This window comes from Laetiporus sulphureus, assembly GCF_001632365.1.
Source record: "Laetiporus sulphureus 93-53 unplaced genomic scaffold LAESUscaffold_8, whole genome shotgun sequence".
In the NCBI taxonomy this organism is placed as follows: domain Eukaryota; kingdom Fungi; phylum Basidiomycota; class Agaricomycetes; order Polyporales; family Laetiporaceae; genus Laetiporus; species Laetiporus sulphureus.
In genome coordinates this window covers 854,874-863,218 of record NW_024468517.1, presented here as the reverse complement: position 1 = coordinate 863,218, position 8,345 = coordinate 854,874, and the positions used below count along the sequence as shown (strand labels likewise).

General features: G+C 52.8%; 5 protein-coding genes across 5 annotated transcripts in view; 4 read left to right on the top strand and 1 right to left on the bottom strand.

Annotated features, from left to right (window-relative positions):
* Positions 1 to 813: 813 nt before the first annotated feature.
* Positions 814 to 1,518, top strand: LAESUDRAFT_723141 (uncharacterized protein). Its single transcript, XM_040908355.1, has 4 exons — positions 814 to 912; positions 967 to 1,001; positions 1,058 to 1,230; positions 1,289 to 1,518. The coding sequence occupies exons 1-4, from the start codon at positions 848 to 850 to the stop codon at positions 1,301 to 1,303; spliced, it is 288 nt and encodes a 95-aa protein (XP_040767123.1). The 5' UTR covers positions 814 to 847; the 3' UTR covers positions 1,304 to 1,518.
* Positions 1,519 to 1,739: 221 nt separating this feature from the next.
* On the top strand, positions 1,740 to 3,331 carry LAESUDRAFT_723139 (NAD(P)-binding protein). The gene is made up of 4 exons (XM_040908354.1): positions 1,740 to 2,395; positions 2,448 to 2,530; positions 2,584 to 2,691; positions 2,746 to 3,331. Exons 1-4 carry the CDS (start codon positions 2,032 to 2,034, stop codon positions 3,235 to 3,237), a joined length of 1,047 nt encoding a protein of 348 aa, XP_040767122.1. The 5' UTR covers positions 1,740 to 2,031; the 3' UTR covers positions 3,238 to 3,331.
* Positions 3,332 to 3,587: 256 nt separating this feature from the next.
* LAESUDRAFT_723138 (phosphoglycerate mutase-like protein) lies at positions 3,588 to 5,370 on the top strand. Its single transcript, XM_040908353.1, has 9 exons — positions 3,588 to 3,801; positions 3,869 to 3,928; positions 4,006 to 4,147; positions 4,206 to 4,237; positions 4,297 to 4,307; positions 4,372 to 4,612; positions 4,707 to 4,920; positions 5,004 to 5,087; positions 5,141 to 5,370. The coding sequence occupies exons 1-9, from the start codon at positions 3,760 to 3,762 to the stop codon at positions 5,194 to 5,196; spliced, it is 882 nt and encodes a 293-aa protein (XP_040767121.1). The 5' UTR covers positions 3,588 to 3,759; the 3' UTR covers positions 5,197 to 5,370.
* A 204-nt stretch (positions 5,371 to 5,574) lies between these two features.
* On the top strand, positions 5,575 to 7,764 carry LAESUDRAFT_756996 (uncharacterized protein; the record flags this gene model as incomplete). Its single annotated transcript, XM_040912241.1, has 3 exons — positions 5,575 to 6,235; positions 6,290 to 6,535; positions 6,593 to 7,764. The coding sequence occupies 3 exons, from the start codon at positions 5,575 to 5,577 to the stop codon at positions 7,762 to 7,764; spliced, it is 2,079 nt and encodes a 692-aa protein (XP_040767120.1).
* A 120-nt stretch (positions 7,765 to 7,884) lies between these two features.
* Positions 7,885 to 8,345, bottom strand: part of LAESUDRAFT_723137 (uncharacterized protein) — a 664-nt gene continuing 203 nt past the window's right edge. Inside the window, exon 2 of the mRNA XM_040908352.1 lies at positions 7,885 to 8,310. Coding sequence (XP_040767119.1) covers positions 7,996 to 8,187 — 192 coding nt within the window. The 5' untranslated portion in view covers positions 8,188 to 8,310 and the 3' untranslated portion in view covers positions 7,885 to 7,995. The remainder of the gene's footprint in view (positions 8,311 to 8,345) is intronic.

The following is an 8,345-nucleotide window of genomic DNA, read 5'->3' as shown; positions in this document are numbered from 1 at the left end:
CACTACCTCACCACGCCACATCACGTGCTTCAGTTACAGCAGAACGCGCACGCGTTGCGCCCGATCCCGTTAGCGGATTGGTGCCCGAGTCTGCGCGAGTTCATATGTTCCGCTGACGCCGAGTGGCACTGTATCAAGATCCTCATGGAAATACCGTAACGTGTACGTCAAATTGGGTGGTTCAATCATCACAATGGCATCGCAATGGTGATGAGCTGCCAGAATTGCGTCTCACGATGTGTGTCTTTTCCTTGAAATTTCACCCCAAGGTGAGCTGAAACCTGCAAAATTTGCAAACACCAGCTACAGCACAAGGTCAGTCAGACAGAAAATATATAACAATGCGGTGCGTGTCGGAGTACTAGTCGTGGAAAAATGCCATCTTCCTCACGTCAACCCGGTACTCGTTCCTGATTGACGTGATTGCGCAGCCTAGATCGTATGATGCAGTTCTCTACCGTGCGACATATCCCTAGACTTTGCTAAGTCCTCCTTGTTGTTGAGTGTCCTTTGCTGCATGCTGTTGAGTCTTTGCCGGAGTTACTCTTCGGCAATGCATAGCCCAGACCAGGAACATAGTACGATGCTCCGCCATCGTTGCGATCCGGAAGGCATAGCGGTGTTCATGGGAATCCTACTACTCGAGCAGCTGGGAACTTCCTCCGATATTCAATTTTGTATGATGAAACGAGGGACTCAGAGTGTGATCGCAGCACGACTAGGATGTATGAATCAATCAAATACAGAAACACACTGCTCTGATGGCCTATAAGAGCAGTGCTCGAACAGATGAGTTTATTCCGAAGTTTTCTAGCTCATCAGGCTCATCTCGAGAACGCTTCGAGCAATGGCGAGTAATGTGAACGAGACTGCGATCCCAAAGGAGGAACTCGCTGCAATGCTTCAACTGAGGTGAGGAGTATCATTATCACACCAGATTTTGCAATGACTTGGCCTATCGTTCAGCTATGTCTACTCATACTGCGCCGTTGCGATAGCTGGTAATTGGCAGATCTCTCCGGCGGGCCAGTATGTCACTGATTAGAATTGATCGCAGCGCTTATCTTCTTCGATTACGCCGCGACTGTACCCCAAGAAGCCATCCTCGTGTGGTCCAAGCCAACCAACAAATTCTCCTTTCCCTCGATCTTATTTCTTCTAAATCGTTATCTGCTTTTGGTCATGGGTATCTCGTTAATCCTAATAACGTTTTGGTGGGATACGTCTCTGGTAAGTGGAGAGACACATTCATGCTTGCCTTTGCGTGAGTCTTGACCGACGTTTTCAGGAGTACGTCGTTTAATCTTCAATGTAAACACCATCAATAGCGAGAGGGTCCTTTGGATAGGTGTGCAGCTACTAGCAACTTGCAAATTATGACCACCGTATTGTTAGAACTGGTGATAGCAAGTGTGTGCCTTCTCGGGGTCACCCTCACCGCATTCAACAGCTTATATACCTCCCTAGTCTCGTCCGCTTTGCGTGTCTATGCGTTCAACGAGAGGAGATGGATACCCGCGCTCTTGACAGCTCTCCTTGGGATTGTTCCGGCATGCACGGACATTGTGAGAATGGTGGCAGTACCACAAAGGACTGGCAGGTGCTACTGGTTATTGTCACGTGCGTACGCGCGTTTCGGTTTTTCGATCTCCGCCCGGCTCTTCCCGTGGCGCAGCCAGCCGCGCGCACAGTAGCACCTATAACGTCTGGAACCGAGACTAGGAGCCTGGGTCCTGCAACGCTTTTCTCTGACCTGCGTTCTGGCAACCTTCCGGCACTCATGCGCTTCATCCTCACGAACGTCTTTACGGCTTGAACTCTCCGTATGACCGAAGCATCGTGGCTAGATGCATCGGAATAGACTGCGGGTCTGTGTGCTACTTCGAACGCTCCAAGCCGCCCTGATTGCCCGAGGTCTGGTGTCTCCTGGCTCGACATCAAGCACTCCACTCGTATGACGACAGTCTTCTCTACGTAATAAGACACTCCAGTGCCAGAGTGTCCACGAACCCAAACCCATTGCACTTCAGCATGTCTACACATGGATCGCCTCTCCGACGAACGCACGGAGTGTCCGCCGTCAACAACTCCCAACCCTTGAATACGATTGCTCTGTTTGGCGCTAGGGGCATGCTAGGCAGTGTCATCCTCTCGGCTCTACTCGATTCGCCTGTGCAGGGTTACCACCCTAGGATCACCGTCTTCCTACGTCCTGGGAAGCCTTTGAAGCGGAATCTTGCGGACCATCCCCAAGTGCTCATCATTGAGCTTGATTATTTCGAAGAGGGGACTGCTCTCGCCCAACACCTTCGAGGAGTGGATGCAATAATCAGCGCGTTAAGCGGGCCTGGAATATCGGCGCAGTATCGGATCCTGAATGCCGCAATCGAGGCTGGTCAGTTAGAATACTCCTAAACATACCCATCCTGTGCATGACCATGGCGCAGGCGTTAGACGTTTCTACCCATCGGAATACGGCTTTCATCAGGCGTATAGGGCACCAGGAGACCCTGGAGGGCGCATTATGCCTGTAAGTACCAAAGTGCGACACTGGTTTATTTGCTATATTCAATCTCTCTGCAGCTTTGGGATGAGAAAGAGCGCTTTGCAGAGCACCTGAAGCTCCACCCTGCAGTAGAAGCGGGAAATTTGGAGTATACATTCATTGGTGTTGGGGATCTCTATGATCAGGTTCGTCTGCTGTACCATCAGCGGCCGTATGGTGTACTGACGTTCTCTATGTAGCCAACCGAGCCTTTCTGGTGTGCTTGGACTTCTGACCGCGAGTCTTATGAAGTCCCAATCGTCGGAGACCCCAACGCTCGCGCCGATTGGTCCTGCACGCGCGACGTCGCGCGCTACGTCGTCGCGACGCTCAGCAAGCCCGCCATTTCTGCCAATGCGTACCTGAACTTCCCGAGCGAGACGCTCTCTCAGCACGCCATGGTCGAGCTGTTTCGCAAATATGCACGCGGGCGCAAGGTGGACGTGCGCCACTTCTCGATGGACGAAGCGCACCGGTTCATCGCGCGACCGCAGGAGGCACCCCAGCAGATTGCGATGAACTCGAGCTTCCCGGTGGACTTTTATTTTGTGGTAAAGAGTATACAGGGCTCAGGCACGTTCCGACGGTCGAGATGGGAGTGTCATTGGGACTTGTTCCCCGAGGTGAAGAGGACAACGTTTGAAGAGTATATGCGGGAAAGGTTTGGAGACCCGGATGAGATGATTGTGTAGATTTGAAGAAGTCGCTTTAGACTGTTGTACCACTACCGTGTAGCTTTGTATATTTGATCATTGCATATAATAGCACGAAACTTGCGAGGTCAGCGTGATATGCTTTTGGTCGGACATATAGACCGTTTAAAGGGAATTTAGCACGGTTCGGACTGGTTGGCTTGTTAACGTTTTGACCCTCGCAGTCTCTATGAAGGAGATACTCAGGTTTACTCAGCGTACTTCTTCGTTTGACATCTGCGCAGTACACTCCGTTGCGGCGCAGTACGCAACGGAGTGTTAGATCCTGCGCGGTACTTAGGGCGGTCACTGCCGAGTCCCGACCGCGATCACTTTACTTTACACGCCGAATCATCTTCAGCCACGCATGTTCCCCGGGTCCCCATTTTATCAATTTGGATGGCGTTCGACACATTGAACTGTGCTGGCTTTGGCTCTTCTATCCTCTTCATATCTTTGTCTCGACGTTGATAAGAGTGCAGTCATCGCCAACAGCTTGAGCATCGGCCACGCATCGGCGTCATGCAGGCGATCCCTAGATCTGTGTCGTCTCGAAAGTATTCGGTATGTCCACAAATCCTTCCAACGTTCTCACAGCTTGTTGATGGTTGTGGTTTGTTGTTGTTCTCAGATAGTCTCTGGTTTCTTCGCTCAGGACCATCCCGATGCTGACCCTTCCAAGATCGGTGCTGTGAGTACCTGCCATCCTCCGTGGCCTCCTTGCCAATATACCTTCATTCCAGCTGACAAGCCTTCACTCTCACACAGTTGCCACCTCGTTTCGGACTGCTGGACGATTCCCCGGACTATTGGGCGAAGTTCAAGGCTCAGATCTCCCAGCTGCAGAGCGATGCGCCCGAGGGAACGCACTATAAGCTGTTCTTCCTAGGCAGGCACGGCCAAGGTTTCCGTACGTTTCACATTTACACTGCCTCCTGATAATTCGTGCAAACGTACTGCGGTGGTAGATAATGTCGCTGAAGAGAAATACGGGACTGAGGTGAGCACCTTGGGCATGTAGACTATTCTTACTCCTATCTCAATACGCTACGCATATAGGCTTGGGATGAGTTCGTTAAGCTTTCATGTTGGCCGGTCGTGAAGGCACTTGATGACCGGCGTTTGTTCGCCTAGGTATTGGTCGAAGAAATACGGCGACTCTGAGATTACCTGGGGTCCGGATCCCTTGCTGACCCCACTGGGAATCAAGCAAGCGGAGTATGCTCGCTTAACATGGCTGAAGGAGATTACATGTGGTGTTCCAGTTCCAGAGACGTGCTACGCGAGTCCTCTGCACAGGGCGCTGAGTACTTGGGAGGCCACATTCAATGACGAGAAGGCTCTTCCGCAGAAATCGACAGTGCTCATCCTGGAGGTAAGCCTTGTTGCTAATCGGAGATGCACTAAAGTCATGAATACCCTCGCTTGTTCTTTCGCCTTTCTCATGCGACCGCCCGTGCACTGCGCAGACTCTAAGAGAAGAGTGCGGTGTGCATACGTGCGACATGCGTAACCCTCGTTCTGTCATTCAGCGCAACTTCCCGCCGGCGATATATCAGTTCGAGCCTGGCTTCACCGAGGAGGACCTGATATGGCAGTCAGATGAGCGGGAGACCAAGGCACATGTGATGGAAAGGGCGCATGCTGTGTTGAATAAGATTTTTGAGGAGGACCAGTCAAAATGTGCGTACGCCACCCCATCCTTGCCAGCGTTGTGGCGTGGCTGAAAGGAAGGAGTATCCGACTGATGGTCCGGTTTACCACAGACATCTCTATCACGGCCCATGGTGGAATCATCAACGGCTTTCTCGGTGCAATGGGCCGTGCTCCGTATGCGTTGCCTACTGGAGGTGAGTCGTATCGAGGATTTGTTTTTGGCCTCGTGAAACTGATATTGCTGTAGGCATTTTGCCCTTGGTAGTGAAAGGGAACCTTAATCATGTACCGCTACTCAACTGAAGGTTGACAGTCGGCGGCGATTAGACATCGCACAATCGCAGGAAGAGATGGTTGATTACTCGATCGCAGCCGTCTTTTTTATTTGGGGCACCATGGATGACTAGGAATCCCAACGTTCTAAGCAGAGACAATAGGGATTGGCGGTAGATATGGAAATAAATATTGCTACATCACTACTTCAGATATGCCCCCTGCTGTGACATAAATCGGAGAGGCAGCCCCTTTACGCCCCTCGTTTTGGCAGCCGCGCACGGTGGCGGAGGTGGTCCGTGCGTGAGGAGGAACACGCGATCTCACCCATCATCGTGGTTCGCTTTCCCATATCCTCCCTCCTCCCTGTCTCTTTCCTGCCGACACTCAGTCGTGTCAATGACCGTCATGGCTGCACTTCCTGCGACTGGACAGTCTCAGGCAATGCCCTCGCAACCAGGACCGGGGCCATCGCCGACATCAACCACCTCGGAGGATCTTGCGGCATCGCTGCGAGCAGCAGCGCTGAGGACCCTCAAGTCCAAGCGACGAAAGCTGGAAACTGCTTCTGAGACATCGGCTGCTCTTCCTTCTCATCGTCCTACTGAGCCAACCTCCATCCAGCTTGATTATGGGCAAGAGGAGCTTGATGGTGCGCCGACGTCTGCCTCGTCATCAACCAAGCCATCTGCAGCGCCAGCGTCCAAGCCAGTACCTCCACCTGCACCCAGTTTTTTGAAGCCAGATCAGAAGGAGCAAGATGAATCGCAAACCAGGGAAGAGGGTGAGATCAGTGAATCTGAGCCGACGACTCCGACGGCCCCCGTTGTCAAACCTGAACCGGCCACCCCACAACTGAGATCTGCACCTCAGCCTATGATAAAGCCCCAAGGCAAGCCTCCAGGATTTCCCAAGTCGCCACCGATCAAGACGGAATCGACCGTCATCATAGTGAAGCCTCCGCAACCGCCTCCTAGTGCTGCGTCTGTTGCTAGTACCTCTCAGCTCGTGCCGCCTCGTCCTCCTCCTTTCGTGATCAATGCCAATCACATCAGGCCCGGATTAGAGAGTATGTTCATGGCTTTCTAATTCTCAGATTGTCGGTTAATCACGTTTTGTTCAGTGACACAGGCCCAATACAACGCGGCGAAAGACATTATTCTTGATCTTCTCGGATGGGGAGTACCTCCAGAGTTTCTTGTGAGCTGTGGGGTCAGCCGCGAGATCGTCTTTTATGTGTTCTCTGAATTGAACTTGCGACTGCCGTCTAATCTGGATCTCACCGGAGTCGTACCAATGCTGCCTCACGGTCTCCCTGACATGGCTCAAAGCGTTTCAACGGCTACCCAAGGGCAACAGAGCGTTCCAAGTGTGTACCGCTAGCTTCTGATGACGTTCGCTAAGATCTAACTCATCACAACACAAGGAACTGTCCCGCTAGAATCTCCTGCTTCGCAGGCTTTGTCCGCTAGCGCCCCTCCTTTCGTCCCGGATGCATCTGCACTTCGACTTCCCTCTTCCCCGGATCTCCTTGATATGGAGCAACAGCGAAGACAAGAGCTGCTGGCGCGTAAAGCTGTGCTCGCGTCCCGCAAAGCCAAGCAACAAGCAGTGTCCGCTTCCCCGACCACGAGCTCTCCTGTGGCTACTCCAGCGACTCCTGCTGCGATAGAGCGGAAAGACGTCGAAATGGCCTCGGCCGTCCCCACCACCACCGTGGATGACTTTCTGAAGTCTATCGAACCTGTCTCTGAGCCTGATAAGGGGAAGGGCAAAGCATCGACTGCAGCGCCGGCTCCTCCAAGCCGCACCAGCACCTTTGATGAAATGGATGTGGACGAACCTATCCCAGGGTTGTCGGGCGCATACGCATCCCTACCATCTCCTGCTCGATCCTCGTCCATGTCTCTCGTGATCTCTGCGTCACTCACCATACCTCCCTCACCAACCGCAAAGGCTATCGTTCGGGGCCCCATCGTCGAGTCGCCATCGTCGTCTGGCCAGTCATCGTTGAATGGGAACTCTCCGATTCATCCAGACGACCGCGACAATGTGGACGCCGTTCCTGGTCTCCTCTCTGAACAGTTGAGGTCCTATACGTTCGATGCGGCAATAGCGGCTCGACGGGGAGTGAAACGGCCCGTCGCAGCAGATTTCGTGGACATGGAGCCCGGCCCATCTCGTCCGCACTCGAGTAACAGTTACGAGAGCTTCAATACCCCGTACCTCCACTCGTCTCAGAGGCGAAGAATTGGTGGATCATTCGCTGGTGTGAGCGGAATGCGACGCTGCGTGATAAATCTGAGCGACAGTGAGGATGACGAGATGGAGGAGGATGTTGTCAATATTGTTTTGACGAATGGGCAATACGAGCCAGGTGACGTGTCCATGAGCAGCGCGCAGGCTGCGTCCATACCAGTGACTCGTCCTCCTTCCCGGAGAGGCACTTCGCAGATTCCTCACGGGACGGCAAGGAGAGTCTCGCCTGCTGCTGCGCCTGCAACTTTGCAAGAGAAAGAGGAGGAGATTAGGAAAATGAAAGAGTTAATCGCTCGGCGGGAGCGCGAGCGGTTACGCAAGGTCGCCTCTGTGAGTTAAAAAGTCGCCGGTGTAGGCAGGTTTCTGGACACTTACATAAACCTGTATGACTTAGACTTCTAGAAGGTCCACTCCGCCAATCGTAGCGAAACCTCACGCAGCCGTGAAACAAGAAGAAGACGACTCTACTGCGTCAGTTTCCTTATCACAAAGCAATATCGCAGTCCGGCCTACCAATGGCGCTCGAAGCTCTACAGCTGGTTCGTCTCAAGTTCATTCATCCGTAGCCCGTCATCCACCTTCGGGGTCCTCGCCTGTTTCTTCACGTTTTGTTCTTGCTCTACCGCGATCCGCCGGTCTGGACGACGACTGATGCTCACTGCGCTTTATTACAGTCCATGTTGCACCCATATCAATCGACGTTCCTCGACGCGAATCTGCATCCTCATCAACCTCTTCAACAAGCAGTGCTGCGACATCCATTGGTGCCCTATCCTGCAATTCTAGTGTGGACCTCAATTGACGACTCCTCAATTTTCTCCGTCCTTGAACGGCGTGCAGATATCATTTCAGACGCTATGGAGCATCCTGCGACGGGTGACAAAGGCGAGTGTCATTATCTACCTTATGCGTCGGTGACG

What these genes read in the sequence shown, in the direction of transcription:
- LAESUDRAFT_723139 (XM_040908354.1), top strand. Translation starts at nt 2,032, where the DNA reads ATGTCTACACATGGATCGCCTCTCCGACGAACGCACGGAGTGTCCGCC. An exon ending in GAATGCCGCAATCGAGGCTG is followed by an intron (nt 2,396 to 2,447) that starts GTCAGTTAGAAT and finishes ACCATGGCGCAG; the next exon opens with GCGTTAGACGTTTCTACCCA. An exon ending in TTGGGGATCTCTATGATCAG is followed by an intron (nt 2,692 to 2,745) that starts GTTCGTCTGCTG and finishes TTCTCTATGTAG; the next exon opens with CCAACCGAGCCTTTCTGGTG.
- LAESUDRAFT_723138 (XM_040908353.1), top strand. Translation starts at nt 3,760, where the DNA reads ATGCAGGCGATCCCTAGATCTGTGTCGTCTCGAAAGTATTCG. An exon ending in ACCCTTCCAAGATCGGTGCT is followed by an intron (nt 3,929 to 4,005) that starts GTGAGTACCTGC and finishes ACTCTCACACAG; the next exon opens with TTGCCACCTCGTTTCGGACT. An exon ending in GTATGCGTTGCCTACTGGAG is followed by an intron (nt 5,088 to 5,140) that starts GTGAGTCGTATC and finishes ATATTGCTGTAG; the next exon opens with GCATTTTGCCCTTGGTAGTG.
- LAESUDRAFT_723141 (XM_040908355.1), top strand. Translation starts at nt 848, where the DNA reads ATGGCGAGTAATGTGAACGAGACTGCGATCCCAAAGGAGGAACTCGCT. An exon ending in GCTGCAATGCTTCAACTGAG is followed by an intron (nt 913 to 966) that starts GTGAGGAGTATC and finishes CCTATCGTTCAG; the next exon opens with CTATGTCTACTCATACTGCG. An exon ending in CTGCGCCGTTGCGATAGCTG is followed by an intron (nt 1,002 to 1,057) that starts GTAATTGGCAGA and finishes AATTGATCGCAG; the next exon opens with CGCTTATCTTCTTCGATTAC.